Source organism: Phaethon aethereus, assembly GCF_964289735.1.
Source record: "Phaethon aethereus genome assembly, chromosome: 12".
Taxonomy (NCBI): Eukaryota; Metazoa; Chordata; class Aves; order Phaethontiformes; family Phaethontidae; genus Phaethon; species Phaethon aethereus.
In genome coordinates, this window is record NC_138588.1 from 8564613 (window position 1) to 8586304 (window position 21692).

General features: G+C 50.6%; 1 protein-coding gene across 6 annotated transcripts in view; it reads right to left on the reverse strand.

Annotated features, from left to right (window-relative positions):
* Positions 1 to 21692, reverse strand: part of NTRK3 (neurotrophic receptor tyrosine kinase 3) — a 216196-nt gene that overhangs the window by 149500 nt on the left and 45004 nt on the right. For all 6 annotated transcript variants that reach the window (XM_082005030.1, XM_082005029.1, XM_082005027.1 and 3 more), the window contains exons 4-7: positions 10786 to 10854; positions 3211 to 3368; positions 778 to 920; positions 44 to 185 (exon numbers count right to left, since the gene is read on the reverse strand). In XM_082005030.1, the coding sequence (XP_081861156.1) occupies positions 44 to 185; positions 778 to 920; positions 3211 to 3368; positions 10786 to 10854 (512 nt within the window). The remainder of the gene's footprint in view (positions 1 to 43; positions 186 to 777; positions 921 to 3210; positions 3369 to 10785; positions 10855 to 21692) is intronic.

Consider the following 21692-nt stretch of genomic DNA (forward strand, 5'->3'; position numbering starts at 1 on the left):
CCTCCGGCCTCTATATGGTCAAGGTCTCTCCACTGTTACTTACAGTAGACGGTGAGCAGCACGCTGGCATTGCTCATCCCCACCACGTTCTCAGCAATGCAGGTAAGCAGGAACCCATTGTCCTCACTGGTGACATTCACCAAGGTCAAATTGATGGCATGAACATTGGTCCAGTTGAGGTTGGTCTAAAAATCACAGAGAGAATTACAGACAAAAATCAGTGTCTGTTGGCTTCTCTCCTCCCTGTTCCTTCCCCCAGAAGATGAGGATCCCAATTTCTATGTAAGATGCAAGAAGGTCTCCAAAATCCAAGGACAACTAGGATCTGGGTGAGGGGAGGTGTTTCCTCATCTGATTAAGCACACCATATCCTATAAGCGGAACTACTGGGGAGAGCCACAGCATTGTAGCACTGATAAACATGGCTTGCCTCTAAAAAAGCTTGCTTAGCTGCCTATTTCAGCTACAGCTATTGCAGACACCTCTGTAAACAGGTAGTTTCATTAAAGGACACACGAGTTAAATCCGTTAGGGAGCACTGAGATATGAAGCTGTCTCATCTTTACTTTCCAGCCAGAAGAGAGGGAAGGTTTTGCTGTCTGCAGTACCCTTCAGTATGGCCTCGATTTTCCTTTGGATACAATCCTTTCACATTTCTTATTGCAGTCTCCACCACCTACCTGACCCTCTGCACTGCACGCACACATGTGGGGAACCCGTGGCAGCTTGTCCTTGCCACATCGGGTACAGGCAGCACTGAGGTCCCACAGCCCATACCTGGTGCGTGTTGATGGAGTGGAGATCAGCCACTGTCCAGTCGACGTCGGGCAGTGGCGAGCCTGAGCCGTTGCAGGTGATGACAGCGTTCTCCCCTTCCCGCACCGTCAGGTTCACATGGCTCACGCTGATCTCGGGGAGGTCTAGGAGAGCCAGACACCAAGGCACTCAGGTGAGGAGCAGCATTTGTTACAGCCAGCTGCAGAGTGCACACATGTGGACCCCCATCCTGCCAATCTGTTTCCCAAAATCAGCCTCCAGCACCCTGGGATATGTAGCAGGAGGCAACAGCATGGCCTTGCCCTACTGAGGGAAGGATGAGGCATGGAGACAAGGGAAATTATGGACGCTGAAGATGTGCCAGCTGAACAGACCCTCCCATCACACTCGAATCTGAACTCGTGTCCAGTTCTGGCTGCCCTTCTCTTCACACAGCTCCCTTTCCCCATCCCTCCTACTCCCACAGAAGCTGCTCTTGAGGGCAGTCAGCGGGGATGGGAAAGCTGCGTGTGCTGGGAGAGGATCCAACTGCTCCCACCTTCAGAAACAAGGCACAGAGCACCTAGTACTCCGGGAAAGGAGAGTGTCCCTCTAATTTGTAACAATCAAGAGAAGATGACCAGGGATGTGTCCTCACATTAACTGCAGCTCTCCTAATAAAAGGTGCCCTTGTTCTTCCTTGGTGGTAGCAGACTCACTGATTTATGGTGGCTCTGATTTACACCACTTCCTTACTTGCTACCACAGGTGCCAAATATCCTTGCAACATGAAAAAAAGACAGTGCGGGTTGCAAGAAGGGAAAACAGCCTTCTTGCATGGGGAAGGCTTTCTGGGCTCATTGTAGAAGCAAATTGGGTAGGCAGGGCAAGGGGGAGCTGGTCCTCTCCCATCATAGGGCAGCAGCATCCATCACACCAACCCAAAGCCATGGATAGGGATACGCATCCTTTCATTGCCGTCAGGGAGTGACACCAGGAGGGAAAAAACATTGCACCGATTTGGGGGATGCCAGAAGAAAGGAGACAGCAGGCAAGGCCTGGCAAAGTTGCATAGGTGGCAGGAATCAGCAGAGAGGGAGATGGGAGCGACACGTATGATCTCGCGAGGTTGAGCTGGTATCAAACATGGCCACACCAAGCCACGCCAGCCCTCAGCACCAAAGGACAAAGACAAATGGCACGTTGTTACAACATCCCTTGAGTCGTCTTAATATTGAACAGAAAGACTCTCCTCTGGAGGAAAGCAGATCAGTGTGGATCCTTTCCCTTCCAGGAGACTGTGAGGTCAGAGGAGGTGCTCACCCTGCACACCAGCACATTTGTGTTCTCAAATCAGCACCCTGCTGTCACCTCAAGCCTAATACCACCATTGATGGAGTCACCTTCTCCTCCTGTCCCTGATCCCTAAGGGTTTTTTTTTTTTCCTCTAATCCTTACAGATTATTCTTCCCATGTGGGGAGGAAATTACAGCAGTCTCAAATCTTTTAGTTCATCCACATGCAGACACACTTTGGCCAATTTCCAGAGCTTAATAAAAGGACATCGTGAACTTGGAAAAAAAAAAATGCAAATCCAAATGTGGATGCTGCTTGTCCACTACCGCTACAAGAAACAAATCCAAATTCCTAGAACAGAGAACTACCATCACAAAAAGAAAACCTCTGGTCTTCCCCTTTTTTTCAGCCTGTGAGTTTGACAGCTGCTTGCATATAGACAGTTTAATTGTTCTGTTGAAGGTACACCTCCTTCCCCTTACTCTGCAAGGGATGCTTTCCAGTAATAGCAATAGCAGAGCAAGAACTGACACCAATCAGGCAGCTGACATGCGAACAAGGTGAAGGAAAAAGGGATAACTATTGAACATGCCTCATGTTGCTCCTGGGGCCACAGGACTCTTAAACATCAGCAGGAAACAGAAAGAGATAGAAAGTCACTCCTGCCTCCTCCCTACAGACATGGGCTTTCAATTGAAAAAATAAAACAGAAGAAAATGAATACAGACATGTATTTCCTAAGAGTAATTACGAAAGACAAGGTGGCAGCATCTTTTAACAATATGCTGTTTCTAGAATTTGTTAGATAGAGGAAGAGCAACATGAAACATATCCTTTTTCAAGACATCATGTAGACTCATCACACACACTTTGTCAAGCAACAGCATTACAGCGAAGGCAATGCCCCAAATCACCCAACACCTTCATTCATACAGCAGCACCAGCCCCACACTTACACAAATACTCTATTTTTAATCCACAAACTACCCCAACTAGCTTCAATTGTCTTGTTCTTGACCACATGGAAGGATCCTGCAGCAGCAGGTTCCCCAAGCGAATGACTGAACCAGAGGTGCCAGATAGGGCAGGGGTCCCTCCCGGCACCCCCCGGCCTCCCCTGCACCCAGCCCCGGGAACCAGGCACAGGCTGCACCTTACCGCACTGAGTGATGTTCATCTCCTGCAAAGGGATGATGGCAGCATCCATGTTCATGCAGTAGAGCTCCTGGTACTGCAGGTTCGCCTCACCCTTCTCCTGCCAGAGCTGGATCCAGCGGATGTCGCAGCTGCAGTTAAAAAGGTTCCTCTCTAGTCTCCTGTGGGCAGAGAGAGCATGAGAAAGGATGGTGGGGTGGGGAAGGATGAGCAGGGCCATGATCCGGCTTCAGGCTCCCCAAGGAGTATGGCTACCATGCAGGTGCAACAGGTCCTCTAGAGCTAAGGGAGAATCTCCCTGTGTTATTTGCCTGGGGTCTTCTGGCACACATTTGTGTCTCTCCTGACTCCCAACAGACCACGGTTACACATCCATGCGTTCACACAGTCTCTTTCATGCACGCGCACAAGGCTTTCCATCTCCCAGGGCAGCACGCAGATACAAACATTGTCTTTCACTGCAAGATCTGCACATCTACAGCTTGGTCCCACAACAGTGCTGTCCAGACACCCAAAACATTCATCTCTCAGCAAAGGAGCAGGCAGCTCCACACTGCCCTAAAAATATCGATTCACGTCTTCAAATCCTATTTCAGTGGGAGTCCAAGACCTTGCTGGGCAAAGCACACCTCCAGCCCCCACAAGCGCTCAGCGAAGCAGGCAGCTCTTCCCCCGAGTACCTTGTACAAACACAGCCTCCTGGTGACCCAGGACACAAGCTAAGGCGCAAGATATCATGCATTTGAATCAAATCAAAGAGCACCGCACTGAGACCCTGCTGCCCTGGCCAGGAGAAATGGAAACAAGCCCTGCCTTTAATGCACTTCATTTAAAGCAGTTACACATAGTTTATATACCAGGAATGTTTCTCATAATTGATTTTCCAACCTATTAACCATTTCAGGTACATTTTCAAAGCCCTGCAGCTCTTTGTGGAGACACAAGGAGGGCAGGTCCCAGCAGGGAGGAGAGCCCAGTGCTCAGCCTGGGCAGACTGAGTTACCAACGTGGATTACAACGACAACCTGAGCAAAACACGAGATACAGCCTAAACAAACAAAATATCTCCCCACGTAACTGTGAAGCAGAAGAAAGTAGGGAGCAGAGGATCCAGCACTGCAAAGTAGAAGGGCATCTTCAAAGGTCAAACCATTGCTTCACGCTACATCCAGAGCCCCCCTGTCATACGGGGGAAGCTGGTTTTCTGGTCTGTTCCGCATCTTACTGCAAAATTCATGCTGGCTTTTACAAAATTAATTCCCTGACTAACAGGATTTGGAAACAACCTTCCAGACATGTGCACCTGCTGTTTCATCCATACAGTACTGCAAAAGGAGGAGGAGGAGAAGGGATCTTCTGGTAGCACTCAGGGGTGTTAAACCTGAACCCTAATGATGCCACTTCAAATCTCCTTGTAGAACAAGATGCCATCTGATTTATTTTTTTTTTCTCCAAACAAACAATGGGTTAAATTTCACTCTGTGGCTTTTCATTAGTTCATTCCTTTCCTATCAAAGGCCCCTAAACTTTTGCAAGACAGGTACAAGGCTCAGACAAGCGACTCAAAGGCCAAAGCACTAAATCTAACAGGCCAGAGTAGATTAGCACAGTGATTTGGCGGGATTCAAATTACAAGGCATTCCCTGCACGTTGCGACAGGTACTGCCAGTGCCTCACACAGGCTTTGCATCCTCTTCAGCATGGCCTTGAATTCATGTTCTCCTTGGGATTCTCCCAAGGTCACTGCTACCAGCGGGACATGGGATGGCACGTGGGTAAGAGCCATGGGCTCAGCTAACCGGATCAGGAAACCCGAGTTGTACCCTGGGACCTGGCAGGGAGCTGGGGGAGCTCAAAGGCAACGGGAGAGAAATTCCGCTCCATTGCAAGTATCCTCATGAAATGAGAAGGATCTCTGCCGGGGAGAGCCCCTGTCCTAGCACTTAAAGGCAGCTCTCTAAGTAATAGACGGCAGCCTTCCCGGCCCATTGCTAATTCATGAGGGCCCATGAATAATACAGGAGCAGCATGCTTCAGGGCAGAACTTACCCACGACCTGCCCCAACGTCGGTGATGTAACTCACTTTAATAGAGACCCTCACAGGGGCTTTTGCACAAATTAACTCCCGTCACCAGCTGGATGTGCCGAGCGCCACCGGCAGCTGGCATGGCATGGCGGGTAGAGCGGGCACAGATATGTGCGCCCATTTTCCAGAACGTACACTGCAAAAGCACTCTTGACACTCGGGAGATGCCCTCCCTCCTCACTTGGTGCCTGCCCTGCCATGCCAGCCAGCTCTCCAGAGAAGTGAATAGAGATTTCCATGCTCACACTGTCCTGCACCTACCCAAAAACCTGAACCTCCATCTCTCTTCTCAGACCCCACCAGTGCCCCAGCCCCAGGGCTTGCAGCCATCATTAGGAGCTGCAGCTCCTTCCAACCCTTCCTCCCATGACTTCTCTAACATGTCCCCACTACCTACAACACTCTGCTTCCCTTCTCTTCAGGGAGGAAAAGCACTTTGGGGAACACAAGGTATCCTTTGGCCAAAACCCACTGTTGGGCCAGAAGGCATCACCACATGCTGCGGAGACATGTCCCATCACAGCGGGAAGGACAAAAACTGGTGCTGGAAGGCACAGCAGAGCAGCCAAAAGGTCTTCATTGCTGTCCCGTGCTTAATGGGTGCAGCACCGCCGCAGTGAGAACTGAGACAAGGGGCTCCTTCGCATGAGATGTATCCAACACACCTTACTCCCAGCGAGGACAAGTGAACCTAAAGGGCATTTTTTGCACATAGTATTAGCCTTGGAAATGTTGCCAAAGCATCACTTGGTTGCAGGCGCTCAGGAGCTGTGCACACTCCTACACCTTCCGATGGCCTCGTGAAAAAGCCAGTGAGAATTAGCAAGTATCACAGCCGCAAGCGAGCTGGGATCTCTCTGCACAAGCAGAGCTGCTTTCTGCACCAAGGGCTTGGCCAGAAAAGAGACCAAACCTGCACATGAGCCAGAGCCATCCACCAGCCCCCGGGGAAAGCACAGGCTTGCAGCAGGGCATGCTCTAGGTACAGCCCCTTCACACAGTGGGCACGCGTGTTGGGGACAGAGGAAAACTGGGACAATCGTGTCCTGTACTGTCATTCAAGGGGATGGTGACAGAGCTGAAACCCCAGAGCCAATCAGGCACCAAGAAAACTCTTCAGAGGCAGCGATGCTGCAAGTGTCTGGCTAAGCCTAGCTTTGCTCCCAGCAGAAAACTGTGCCCAGCACCTCCCAAAACTGCCTGGACAGCCTACGCCAGGGTAGACCAGGATAGGAGAGGGATGCCGCCAGCATCCCCGTATGTACTGGGACAGCCAGGACTTCACACACACATAAACACACACAGAGCAGGTTTTTTTCAGGCTAGGCAACTAGATGAGACACACGCCCTGTCCCATGCCACCCCACTCATCAGCTAAAACAAAGCTGTCTGCAGCTAGAGCCTCTCAGAGGGCAGTGGAGATCCTTGCCATGCTTCTCCTGTCTGTTCTGATTCACATAAAACTGCTGCTGAGGCTTCATACACTTGCAATGAAAACATTCTCCTATCTCAGGACTCAAACCACTTCCCTAAGCCTGAGAACCAAAAAGCACCCAGCAGAGACAAAACAAAACCTATTTTTGTTTTTCATTTCTATTTATTTCCCAGAACTAGAGCTTCTCGTGGCGGTCCAGCCAGAATTGTTGTTTCCGAACCCCTGCCAGAAAGGGATGGGATAGAAAGGGAAGAACTCAAGACAGGGAGCGATGCGTGGTGTCTGATGGCTGCATTAGCTAATACAGAGCAGGCAAGTACCCGCTGTCTAGCTACAACTCTATTAGCGTGACTGTTGGCAGCAATAAGTTTGTAAGCTAGAGGCACAGATGATGTTAAGTTGGACTCATAACGTTAACAGAGATGCTGCTGTGCCCCATCCCGACCAAAGCCTCTTGCTTTGCAGAAATCTATTGCAGGGTGAGCTGCCAGGGACTGCTGGTGTTAGAAATGCTGATGGGCTGGGCAGAGCGGCAAGATGTTCAGAACTACAAGGTTTTATACAACAAAAGATGTAATTGGATCCAGAATCTTAGGTCTTTCTGGGAAGGAATTTCTTGAAATGTCAGCCCTAAGCTCTCTGAGGACATGACAAAGGAAGCCAAGGACATGACAGAGGAAGCCAGCTGTGACTTCTGGATAAGAAAGGCTCTAAGTCCAATGTTTATGTGCTGTTGCATGCGTCAGATGCTTTCCTGTGCACATTCAGCTTCAGACTTAGGAGAGCTGTGCACACATTCGCTCAAGCCGTGCAGGTCAAGGTCAGTTCGTGCTGTGGGAATTAGGGCTGGAGTTACTGGAAACCATTCCAAGCCTTGCTTCTGGCCAGGAGGAGAAAGAGATAATACTCTTTGGAAGTATGCCTCATTTTTGCCATCCTTTCCTCAGTGAGTTAGCAGGGGAAAAGCTCAGCGCTGTTCGACAAGAAAAGAAACTCTGCTTTTAAAGCAATACCACCTTCTCAGGCTTGAGATGCCTTGAGTGCAGCCAGGCAGCTGTTTCAAACGCCACGTTCCCATCCACCCGCCTCTTCTCATGGTGTGGCATAATCTTCACATTAGTCTTCTGCTCCTTCCTCCTCCATGTTCACCATGAGTGACTTTGTCAGGTCTCATGTTCCCTGGCAATCTCCATGTCACATCAGTTGTAGTTCCTCTCCTCGTAACACTCTCCTGGAGACGATCCTCCCTTTGCTTCCCTTCCAATGTGCTCCACTGCTCTGAGCTGCTCGCTGCACGTCACGATTTTGCCTTCGATGACTATCCTGCCTGCGGATCCAGGACTGCCTGGTAGCACTGGGGCACTGGTACCCAGTAGGGTGCCTCTGGTGAACCATTGCAGACCTGCACCTGCTTGTCCCGCCCCGTTGACCTAACCCTCTCAAGAAGAGCAGGCTCTTGCAAGCCTCTATCTGTCCCTGGGGAGTTCAGGCCCCTTCACAGCCGTGCACAAGTGCTGCTGCTCAGCCTGCCTTCCTCAGGCTTGCTGCCTCTGCATCGGTCTCTGCTGCTCACCACCTTCTTCCTCTCCAGAGAGTTTTGGCTCAACTTCAAGTCCTTGGCTGATGTCAGTCTGCAGCTCCCTTTCTAGCTTTCACCAGTGCTTCAAGCTCACTTTATGTGGGCCATGTACTCTGTCTCCCTCCTAGATTCTGGAAGCTTCCTTGGGGCTCAGTGTGCCAAAAATCTCTCTTCTACTCACCCGTCCTCTGCATTTCTGAAAAAAAATATAGTATTTCCCACTTTTGTGTATCCATTACTAATTTCTCCCCATCTTGGGGATTTGCTTTTCCTCATCAACAGGTCCCATCCTTCTAGCACTCAGCAACATGACCATCCCACAGCAGATAACATATGTCTTTACATTCATTCACAACATCTTTATGTGAATGATTATTCAGAGCCCATAGCTCAGGCTAAACCTCCATGTTGTCTTCTCTCAAACAAAACCAAAGCTCAGCAGGACAGTTTCATGGCCCCAGGGAGGACACTGCAGGCACATCCTCCTGTCCCATTAACACTGACATCCCAGTGGGTATCAGCTAAAATATCACTTTCCTGTCACGCTTTTGGGAACAGCATCATCATGTTGTTCTGGTACTGACCGTCCTACCTGTGCTCATGTGGATGGATCTTTAGTGACAAGGGAAAGTTTGTCAGGAAGCATCAGGGACAAAGCAACTCTTCAGAAAAAATAAACTTGACCAGGCTCTTACTCCCGCCCAGCCAACAGCAAGACAGACCCTGCGGGCATGTGCATTGGTAGGTCTAGGTTGATCACTGGAGCTCGTGCCAGGGGGTTGTTTGCCAAGACCCCTTTCACAGCGCAGCGGCAGGAGGGGTCGAGCCGAGGCTCCAGCCCCACATGGTTCTAAGCCTCCCCATGGGACACCGTGGACACCACACATCATATCAGTGCTGCTTTCCCACCCCGTCACCTCTCCCTACCGACCAGCCCCACGATGTCCCACATTTCTATCTGTATTACTTCTTTCAACAATCAAGCCTTGTTATCTCTGAGAAAACTGTTCTGAGCACAGCTCAAGCTGGAGCCAAGTAATTCAGACCCTTCCCATTTGCCAGGCTGCAGAGTGCTGGCCCCAAGTGACGTTGCTGACACCAACCAAATCCATCCCAAGCACACCAGCTTCCCCGTCAGGATCACTGTAGCAGGACAATATGGATGTATTCTTCATCAGGTGGGAATAAGTACTCTTTGCTGCCCAAACAGCAGCATCTCAATTCCCTTTGTGGATGGTATTGGTCTTTTGAGCCTGACTTGGTTTGGCAGACCTAGGACATGCCTGAAGAAACAAAATATGACCAAATGAAACAAAGCCGCATAAAAACAAGCCCCGTTGGAAATATCCCCATTAATCTGCAGGTTCATCATTACCCCAGGCCCTGCCAGTACCTCTAGCTCAGGACTGCAGCCCCAGTTGCTCCTCTACTCTTGGGTCTCTCTTGGGTAACAACCATCAATCTGAGTTTTGCCAGACGGCGCAATGACAATAAGTAAAGGTCTAAGAATACAAATGACTCATGCTATTAAACTTGAAACCTGAGCCAGGCTTGAAAAATATTTAGAGCCGTAATCAGCAAGGAGACAAATTCCAAATTCAGCATTTTAACTCTGCAAGCCAGATTCCCCATCAGAAGGGCGTTTCTCTATTTTCTAATATCACTATTAGTATTTTTCATTTAACAATTTGACAGAAATAAAATACACTGCAGTAACACCGGTGATAACACACTTACTCCCACTTGAAAGACTGTCTTTATTCTTTCATAAGTCACTTCTAGCTTACAGCTCTATTGATCATCTGTGAGGATGAATCGAGCTTCCCAGGATCCTCTGGGACAAATCCTACATATATATATTTTTTTATACCCACCAAACAACTATTTCTAAAATTCAACAAAACAGGTCATCAGGGCAACACTCCATTGATTTCACGTCCACTTATTCTTCAAGCACAGCGCTGAATGCTCTATCAATAATTCAGCAGGCTGAAGGCCACCAGTGCCCCAGGAGAGACACTATCTCATCTCCCACATCGGAGCTGGGAGGTGCCTCGACTGCGAGAGAGCAAAGGAGTCATTCGCCTAAAAAGCAGGGGTGTCTTATAAAACACGTTCATCAGCTAAAGAAAAACAGTTATCCTTACCCTGCAACAGATGAGGATCAAGTATTTGAGAAGATTCACTCAAAATCTGGCCGAGTAAGTATTTCTAATGTGTTCCTAGAGTTAGCCAACCGTTCACTAGCCCAAGCATGACTTGTTCATCATCCTGACGTTAATTAGCCAGCTGCTGTGAAGTTAAAAGAGAAGCAGTTCTGCTCTGGTGCTCCTGTACCCAGGACCCCCCCCAGGATGGTGCTGGCCACTGGAGTTTTAGGTAATTATTCACAGGCTTCAGAATAGCTCTATTTGGAAATTGTTCCTCCTCTCAGCCTCCCCTCTTCTCCCAGGATATATCTCCAGGGTGGGACTTACAGTTCAAAGAGTCGCAGAGTCTGGAAGAGTTGCCATGACAGAGTGGTGAGCCGGTTCCCAGAGAGGTCTCTGAAAATTAACAAGAAAAAAAAAAAGAAGTCACAGTAAATAATTCCTGCTGCATGTGGCCCTACCGCCTCCGCAGAGCTCATCGTCCTCCTCGATAGAGAGATTGTCAAGCAGTTCAGGACCCAAGTTTAGATTTCATAATGAGAAATTTTAATGAGGATGAACACAAATTGAAGTTTCTCATTTTACTTTTTTTTTTTCCCCAAGGGGAAAAATGGTTTCTATCCTGCTGTAATGTTAAGGGAAAAAAAATCCAAACTAAGCAAGATGTGTCTGATTCTTGCCCATGAATCTGGAGCTTGACCAACCATAAGCAGAAAGAACAAGTCTAATTTCATAACTTGAACAAAAAAAAAAATCAAGCACAAACCTCATGTTAAAAATAAACAGCCAGGTTCAAATGACAGCACGATGATTACCCGAGGTGTTATCATATGATCTGCAGTAGCTGCGCACTCGAAGTGTCCCGGTATAGCTGTGTGTTGTTTGCACCCAGGGGTACCACCGCTACAGCAGCCAACAGCTCCCCATCCCTCTCTCCATCTGCCCAAACTTGCAAGAACATAAATCTCATCTACCTGGGAGAGCTTTGCAACCCAGCAGACATCGCCTCTTCAGCTGAAAGCCAGAGAGGATGAAAGAGCGTAAAAGCAACCGAAGTACTAAAACCAAGAGGAAGAAACGTGTTTGGGGCAGAGCGAGGGGAAGAGAAAAGCCCCAGGTTTCTAACGGCATGAGAAGATGGTAACGAAATGCTTTCTGCAGTCCCAGGGACGCCCAGCCGGCCCGAGAGCCACCAACGAAGCGACCAGACCACAGGGTGAGCAGAGGGATAGGCAGTCACAGGCTCTGGCAGAAACCCAAACCCTCCCGTATCTACGTTGGCCTCCAGAAAACACAGGAGGTGCTGCCTCGCGTCCTTCGCTGAAGCCAGCCCCGCGTCCCTGCCAGCTCCCTCCCCACCGCGAGCTGCCCGGGCAGGCAGGGCAGCGCGGGGCGAGGCTGCGGATGCCTCAGCCCGGCTCGCTGGAAGGAGCGATGAAGGGCCAGAGGCATGAGCCGCCTAGAGGTTCATTAAACTCTCAGCTGGCCAGAGGAGGGAAGGGACAAGGTGACACAAAGGTGACAGTGGGCAGCCCCGCCGTGCCAGGCTCAACTCACAATCCCTGTTTGATTTGTTAAAATATGCTAAAACTAAGAAAGCAAATCCTGGAATGGCTTCTGCCAGTGCAGGTCTGATGCACGAGGATTTGGGACGAGAGATTCACTTGTCTCCTCGCACCGGACTGCGGCGAGGGCAGAGATGCGTTGGGCAAACGCAGAGAGGGCGCAGCCCAGGGACCAAGGGAAAAGTGACTCTGGTCCTGTCCCACCTGCTACCAAGCGATGCTGCGAAGCCCAAAACTCTGCAATTAGGAGTGGGGAAGCCGCTGCAACTCACCCGGCAAACGGTCGTCCCAAAGGCTGTCCGCAAGCCTGGCAGAAGAATAAGCCCAAATACCGTGACGGCGCAGTGCCGCATCATTAAATTCTGGCTCTGCTTCACACCAGACTATCCCGCTGCAGAAGCCACGGCAAACCACAGGTACCTCATTTCACATGACCAAGATCCCACCATTCCTATGGCTGCAGACAAACTGCTTCCAGCCTCCAATAAAGTTTAGAAAGGTGGCAAAAATAGCAGGTGAAGCTAAGCGGGGTGGGGGAAATATTGCAAAACTCCCTCTTTTATCCACCACGGAGCACTGAGCACCTGGAAACTTTGCAAAGACAGATGAAAAGTAGGAGGGGAAGGAGCAGCTCACTGCTACTGAAAAGCCAGACAGTAAACTCCCTCCTCCAGCCCAGGGAGAAGAAGGAAGCGTAAGGGGGGATGCATGAGAGACAGCAAGATGTGGGAGAGAGGCAGAGATGCAGAGGAGGGAGTGAATCTTGCTGGAATGTCCTTTCTCAAAGGTCATGTTTTGCTACATTAGGCAGAAATGTCAAGAGAAAATTGGATTCTGAAAGAGAAGAGAAAAAACAACAGGCTTTCCACGCAAATAACGGAATCAAAAATAGCATGATCGTGTTATTACAATTTAGGACACAGAGAGATGGGGAAAGGAAACATCCTCACTAATGCAAGGAGCTTTGCCAGGCAGATGTGCTTCGCTTCTCGTCTCCTGCAGTCCCTGGAAACCAACTCCTACCACCTCCTCCTCCCCCAGACAGCAAACCACACCAAGTATTAGGTGAAGAGGATCTTCACTCACACGCACCTGGCAGGAGACTCTGCTATCGAAGGGCAAAGCCAGTGTCCGATCCAACCTGGCCATCGACTTCTGCAGGGCTGGTTGAGAGGACACGCACCAACAGCTCCATTTCAGATCAGCCAGGACGCACACGGGGAGGAACATGTTCGTCATCGGAAACAGACACCTCAGACACTTTAAAATGTCAGAAAGGTCCTTGCAATGGGCCCTTGCAAAGGTCCCTGATCTCAGCACAGAGACAGAAAGGGGCCGCACACATAAACACACATTAAAAACACACCATTTTGGTCACAAAGCCAAACACTCCAAAGGTCAGAGATGCCAGGATTGGGTTTCCACCTGCAAAGGGTACATCTGCCGACTTCTGCTACAAAAGATATGGAGCTCCTATGGAAAAACCTCACTGCACGGCACTGATTTCTCCCCAGAATAGATCCATCCCACACACTGGATGGGGCAGGTTTTCCGGGGAAGATAGCGTGTGATTGTGTAATTAGAGACGGTACCGCAGTACATGCACACGAGGAGATTAAATTACGGCTCCACGGGTGAAGCTCTGAGCTCCAGCGCTTTGTAAGTCCTGTTCAGGGCTCGCAAGGTTCCCCCCGTGCTCAAACCTCAGCTCTGTGCACTGAGTTTCCCAGTGTTTTATAGAGCGTAAATGGGGAGGACTGGGGAAAATCAAGGCCCTCCCAGCCTGGACTAGTCCTCTCCCAGCTTCAGCTGCCCGCTCTGCCTTCCCACCACTGTTTCCAAGGCTGAAAGTCCGTTGCCACCTCCAAGTTCCCATTGTTTCCAGCAGCCTGAGCCCCCACCCTCCTGCACCCATGGCCAGGTAGTGTCAGGTCTCTCCTTCCCAATCCATTTGTCTTCCCCCCCGATCCAGCAGCTTTTCCCCAGCAGGCTGAATCACACTGTCCATCATTCTCCGGCTACTCCCACATACTTCTCAGCCCCAGTTTCCTTATCCATCCTCAAATTTCCCATGATCTCCCCTGCCTTTACATTCTCCCATCCAACCCTAGTGTCGCAGCAAGCTGCCACTCGTCATCTCCCCTATATGCTCCCAAACATCCTTTGCAAAACTTCTCCCCTCCAAGTAGATCAAGACCTACTCTGCCTATGTAAGGAAACATCTCAGAGCAAAATCAAGTCTTCCGAGCAAAATCAAGTCTTCCAAGCAAAATTTGCCCTTTGACAAAGTTTCTTCCTCTCCTCATAAGGAGGGTGCAGGTGCTCTGTAACAGAAACATCACCAGTATTTTCTGGTGAGGAAAACAGCCTATATTTCTTCCTCCTACCCACTGCCTCAAACTTCTGAGCAGGTTTTTATTTGAAACTAGAAAGAAATAATAAAATTTAAAAAATCAGCCAGGAGCAGACACCCAACACAGAAAAATTCAGCCTGAGCAATTAAAATTTGGCAGAGTTATAGGATAGTGGAAGCAGTCCTGTAGCAGAGCGTGCCAGACCGCCTTTATAACAGCCTGTGCATCAGCTCCACCTGGAATAAAATACGGCACGTCACACGTCGAGGAAACACAAGGGGAGGGAAGCAAAACACCTTCCCTGCATATTTCTCAGCAGCAAACAGGAGCCCGTCTCTCTCAAGACAGACCTGCCATCAGCGCTCCTGGAGCCCATTCAAACTGCTGCTTTGCCACAGGACATTTTCTCCATCACTCACACAACACTATTTTCCATGGAGGCAGTCTTTAGAAATAGCTGCCACGCTCCTTTTTGCCTCCAGAGTAGGTTTCAAAGGAGTTTGGTAGGGAGAAGGGGTTGGATGAAGCTCTCCTGGACCAGGTCCAGGGCAGCAGACACCCAACCCACCCGTGGCTCAGGCTCAACACCACTCCACTCTCCTCCTGCCACAGCAGCCATGCTCCTAAGCCTCCTGCTTTGCAGGTAGCTCATCACACAATATCCCCACCAGCCTTCTCTCCCAGCAACCCCATGCACACCTCAAAGGTGGGACATTATCACTGAGTGACTGCAAAGTCCCACTTCTTGCTCTCTCCCTCCATCCATCCCCCTCCTGCGCTTGAAAAGAGGTGGGTGGACGTGGGACAAGAGAGGGGTCTGGATCCATGCAGCCCGGAACAAGCAGACTTTAGTGCAAGAGGATACAGTATGTTTTCTCTTCCCTCAATTACCCATCAGCCACTATTAAAGCCATTTTTATTCAGCTAAATTAAGCTGGATGCCTCATTAATGACACCAACAAGCAGGAGCCTCTATAATTAAACTGTAAGTATATTATGTGGTTCAGCACAACGCAATGGCAGAAACGCTGCTGCTGGGGAGGGACCCTCCTCGCTTGTCCCTCCTCCACACATCTCCATCCTCCACGCGCCCTTATTTCCAAGCTGACACATTTACTTCTGCATGAGAGAAGTATTTCACACATTTTAATAACAGTGCCACTCTGAAAATCCTGACCGGGGCGGGGGGCATTAACTACGCAGAGCAGCTGGGGCTGAGGGAGCACGAGTGCCTGCCTGGCAGAGATGAGAGGCGAGATGCACATCCTCAGCTGCGGTCCCCAGCGCTGGATATGCCGGTGGCACCACGTTGGACTCCCTCGATATCCCCTGTGCTCCGGGCACAATGGGTGCTTCCCATCATCTCACCGCTCGTTGCAGCCTTGGCCGGGTGCTGGTGGCCACAGGAGAGGAAAACGACTGCAGCCTCCCGTGCTGCTGTAGGTGTAGCTCCATCCAGGCTTCATTTCCGCAGCAAGTAAGCTGCTAAAGCTTTGGGGTTGAACCAGAGAAATGCTGGAAAGTCACTCTGGGGCTTGCTCGCCCCGCCAGATAACTCCAGTGACCTCTAAAAGCAACGTTACACTCCCCATCGCCCGCCCTGCCCTCCCCTCACCCCTCCCTCCTTTTCCAGTTTAGTAAGCAGCTTTGCTCATTAAGGGGAAAAAATGTACCGTCCTCCCTTAATGAATGTCCTAAAATTACCCCAGCAAGTCCCAGAAGCTGTGGCAGTACAGGCCTCCCCACAAATCAGGCTCTGCAAATATTGGACTGAATTGCAATCCCCGATGGCTCAGCACAAAGCCCCAGCAGGACGTGCTTGAGATAGAGCCTGCGAAAGCGCCGGGCGATGCCGAGCGTGTGCAAGCCTCGCAGACCCGGAAAGCGGAGTTAGCAGAATGAGACACGGTGTTAAACTGGGCAGCCTGAGATTTCATATCTGCCAGCAGTTCTCCCATTGGGGCTCAGCACCAGAGCATGTGTATTGGTGCTACGCAGGAGTAAGACAGTTTACAGAGGTACTCCAGCCATGCTCTGGTGTTACCTATAGTCCAGTTCTGCTCCTCAAGCAACCCTTTATCAACACCTTGGTGTCTTTATTGACCCCAAACACAGCGGAATAAAAAAGCCTTAGAGGTTCAATCTTCCTTTGTATGTTTGGACAGCATAAACTAACTGCTTTCTCACATCCACAGCTACTGCCTGTGCCTCGTAAGGCATGCGTCACACATGTCCCATCACATTATCATCTCATTCCCCCTAAATTATTTCTTATTCTAGGGCTAGAGCCAAAATTTCCCATAATTTCCCAAACTCAAAGCACCAGAAGAGAGCAAGGCAGCATTATCAGTGACACACAAGAAGAGACCCTGCCACTCCACGTGCACACCCGCTAGCCCTGGAGGTGCGATGTCAGAGGAGGAACTACCAACCCCTCTGTATTTCTCAGTTGCACAACCTTGATATGTAAAATCCCAACTGTCGCTAAAATAGGGCTGAAGGAGGTGGAAGGGGCTGGTCTCCTGCATTGTTCTTTAAACAATAGCATTACAAAACAGAAGTTGAAGAGCAAGAGGGAAGGCGTAAGGCACCACGCCTCCGTCACACGCCAGCAGCACATCTGCCCCATGCCTCTCCTCCCACTGCTTTTGCCAACGCAGCAAGCCATCTCCTGCTGCTGCCTTCATCCCAGCCCATCCCAAAACATTGTAAAGGCCATTTTAAAGGCCATCTCCAACCCCATGACACTTCCACACCCTCCAAATCATCTCTTCTAAGGCATCTCCCAGCTGCATGAAGCTTTGTTTGGAGACAAATCACCCCTCAGAGCTTATTGTTGCTCACAGTTTTGGTTCAGCATACAGTACAGATGGGAAGCCGTCACCAGATGCGGGTAATATTGTCCCCTATGCTTCAAGGCAGATCAGATGCAGGGATCTGGTCCTCTGACTACACTCATCTCTCCCTTGTTGTGTGCAGCTTCCATTGCTCTTCTCCAAAGACATCTGGGCTCTCAGAGGACTCAAGGAAAGGTTAAAAGCTGGGTCAGCCCTGCAGTTGCTTTCTCTTTGCCTGCCAGCTTCCCTGCAGGGCAGAGTCCAGCAGCATCCACAGAACATGCCAGTCTTTTGCTCAAGGAAAAGAAAAATCGACCTGCAATGGGCAAGCGCTCTTCCCCATGGCTGTCCCCCTCCAGCTGAGATGTCCTCAGGGCTGCTCTGCCCCCACCTCATCTCCTCTCTCCCAAACTGTAGCAATTTTAGATCCATTAGGGCTGGAATATAACTGTATGCTGGGCTTTTCTCCTGCTTTGGCACTCATAAATAATATTGGAGATGTGTGCTGATTGAGAGCAACGGTTGCTAGCTAGGAACAGAGAATGACTGGAGAATGTCTACTCACGGGTTTGCAGTGGACCCCGAGTGAACCCCATTGCTCTATGCAAGAGAAGAGAGCTCTGTGCTGTGGTGACACGCAGCTCAAGGAGAAGGCACTGGGAGAGCTGTGCCCAAGGGGCATTTCCCAGCATCTCCAAGTATGGAGCGACACCAGACCTCAATTCATGCCCTCCCAGGCTCCTGTGTGTTTCCCACCATCTCCCTCTTGAATACACTGAAGCAGCAAGGACAAACATTCAGGAGGTACCATCTCAGCTGGGATGTCACCCCAAATGCACAGGAAGGTACTGGGAGAGCTGGACAAGGTCCACACAAGAGCCTTAACTTCCACACATAGAGCACAGAGCTGCTGGGACAGGGTCTGGTCCTCCCACTCCCTCCTGAGCTACGGCTGTGCTCTCAGCTGTTAGAGGGCTCTTGCATCAAATTTATATTGAAAAGAAAAAACTCCTCACCTACTTGGGTGCCCAGAAATCAATGAGCCATGAATAATCTCAAACACCACTCTTGCAGGGGGTTAGCAAAGAGAAGAGTAACAGCTGAGCCTGAGCCCTGATTCGCCTGTCTCAGGGAGGGGTGACAGAGGCTGCGACGGGCTGGGACAGTACCAAGGGCTTTGCAGAGCCTCCGAAGAAAAGAAGGGGTACAAATATGAATACGTATACACACACATATTGATATCTCCCAACAATAGCAAAACAACAGGGCATAAGGCAGGCTAAGCTCTCGGCAGACATTGCTAAATGGTTTCCAATTAATTAACTGATTACATGATAGAACAGAAGGGGATTCAAGTGAGTGCTGTTGACCTTTAAGAATAATTAATATCATCAGGATCGCAAAACACGTCCAAGAAAAATAATTAGGAAGATTCCAATATCGCCTCCAAAGCCACATTGAAGGGAGAGAGGAAAGTACCGCTTAATTCAGAGGCACAGTTCCCAAGTATTTGCTAGCAAACCCATTTCTCCCTTACACTTGCCTCCCCCTGCAGAGCTCACACACACATGCTTCCTCCCTACCCCAGTCAACCCTCCCTCTCCTCTCCAGATCCATTTTCCCCATCATCTTTTCTACATCCCATCCCTGCTCTGCTCCATTTCAACCTTCTTTCCTAATGCCTCCATGCTCCAACCCTTTCTTGCAACCTTCTCCAGACTGGTCCCTGTCCCTCACACAGCCCCATCCCATCCCCTGCTCATCTTTGACCAGCCCCAGGCTCTGTTCTCTGCCTTCCCGCACCTCAGGAAGGAGCCCTGGTCCTTCTATATGACATGGATCCACTTTTTATCTCCAGTCACCATTGGCAGCTTCATAGGCTGAGAGAAGGTAAATGCTACATGTAATCCCAAAAGCACCCTTCCTTGTTTTTCCTCAGCAGTCAAATCCATCACAGAGCCTGGTCTGGGAAGCAGATGTAAGCGATGCACAGCAACAGGAGAAAGTGAAAGACAGGGAACTTGTGACTCCCTTTGCTCCCATTACACCTCACCAAGCACACGAATATTCCCACCTCACTATATTTTCCTTGCTTCTCCTTTCCCAGTTCACTTGGCCCACGGGTCCTGTGTGGGAGGGGGGCTGGAAAGCCACTGAGCCAGGCAGGAACTGCAGTGGAGCTTCTCAGGGAAGGTCACTTGAACACACTGGGAGGAAGGTTGCACGAGAAGCCAACATTTCTTGCAAGGGAAGTGAAAAAAAGCAAACCCACAGCCCTGGAATGAAACCCACCTTTGCAGCGAATAAATAAATTTCTGCTGCTGCTTCTTATCATTAAAACTTCTGTGGCTTGACACTTCACTAAATTATAGATAAAAGGAAAAATGATCTTCCTGGGCTCAGAAAGCCAGGCTGCTGCCAAAGAGCTGTGTTTACACCAGCTAATGAAAAGAAAGCCTGCCATTAGCCTACAGCACTTGCCCCACCTCAGTGGGGAGCAGAGCTACCAACAGCACCAGGGGGCTGGGAGCAGCGGCTGGACACCACGAGGGACCAGAGCTGGGGAGCATGGGGGGGGCAGTGGGCTGGCATGGGGAGGTGCATGTGTGGGGAACAGGGGACCGAAGGAACCACACCATCAGCCAGGGGAGGTGGCAGCTTCCACCTCCCATGCCTTGTGGAGGCTCCTGGCCACAGCGGGAGGCGAGGCTGATGTGCTCCAGCTACACCTCATCAAACAGCAGGAAAAACATTCAGCCTCGGAGACAGACAGCATCAAGCAGGGAGCTGCCTCACACCAGGCTGCTGCTTCCCTCCAGGGGCCTGTGGGGATGGGGACCAGGGAGGAGCAGATGCCTGGAGCACACGCATAGCCTTTTGGGCAGAAATGCTCCTGTCTGCAGCAGCTGAGCACACAGGGAGGAGTAATGCTCCGAGCACAGACCTGCCTGCAGCTACACCTGAGCCGTGGTATGATGTGCCTCATCACAGCCCCAGGCACACTTGGCCAAGGAATACAGGGAGCTGTTAGTCACTTAATACTGCCAGAGTCCAGCAGAGCCTGCTTGCTACACTCCTCACTTATAACCACCCCAAAAGCAGAAACACGTTTTGTGTTTGACAATTAGCTCTGTCAAAAAACAAGAATGTCTGGACATGGCAGTTACATTTTTCCTGTTCTTCTCAATACATTATGTACTTAAAAAGGAGAAGTATCTTTCACTCACCCTTTATCTTCAAATACTGGTCACTGTGAGGAATATTTTCAAATGAAAAGACTAATCACCGTGAAGCACTAAGTGCTTCAGACTGCAGCAGGCATTCCTTCATTATTCTGAGACAGCAAATTACTCACAATTATCACACACCCAACTGGATACAATAAACATTTAGCCAAAGCCCACAGGTTGTGGTTGCAGTGAGGTTGGATGGCAGATCTCCTAGAGAACTACTTGTGTGAGAAACACACAGACAGCAGCCCGGTAGCGATGCCACGAGACAACTCTGTTCACACTGCAGAACAAAGCCAATGCCAGGAGCCACTGCAGTTCAGAAAGTTTGTATTGCATCTGTCAAACAGGCATCTTGGCAGGCTGGCTTGATAGCAGGAGAGATGGAAGAATAAAAGTACAGCTGTTAATGAAACCAGGCTGGCCACCCCTCAGGTGGGCTCACAGCTGATGGCTTGATCCATCTTACACCTGCAGCCAGGTGTGCACAGCCACTGCTCCACTCACTGCCCTGGGGTGCTTGGCTGGGGCTGGAAGGGAAATGAGGTTGTTCCAAGAGAAGGGCAAAGGAGGCAGGGGCTGCGTGCAGGGAGGCCAGGCTGCAGGATGGTCTGAGCAAGAGGCAGGGAAGCCAGGAGGCTTCAGTACAGGCAGGGAGGCTGGGTCAGAGGCCAGGCTGCAGGCAGAGAGCCCCAAGAGGCCTGGACAAGGCTAGAGGCCAGGGTCCATGCTGCAGGCAGGGTGGCTGGTTCTAGGCTGCAGGCAGAGAGGTCAGAGCAGATTTGGCAGCAGGGAGGCACAGCTGCAGGCAGAGAAGACAGGAGGCTAGAGAACTGGGTTTGAAGCAGGGAGGCCTAGAAATCTGGAGGGTGGGAGGCAGAGAGGCCCAGTCAGAGGCAGGAAGGCCAGGTCGGGGTTGGAGGCTGGGAAGCAAAGAAGCTCGGAAGCTCAGCTGCAGGCAGGAAGATCGGCAGCTGGGTTGGAGGCCGGGGGTGCAGGCAGGGAGGCCGGGGGTGCAGGCAGGGAGGCCGGGGGTGCAGGCAGGGTGGGAGGGAGCCTGCCGGCCCTGTCCGTGGTGCTGAAGCGCGGCCCCGCGAGGCGCACGGTGCCAGGCACGGCCCCAGCCCACAGGACACCCGTGCGCACCAGCAGGGTTGCCTGGGCAGCAGTCCCGGGAAGGGCTGTGCATGACCTCACGGCATGCCAGAGGACAACAGGCATGAAACATACTCATCCTCAGTCACCAGC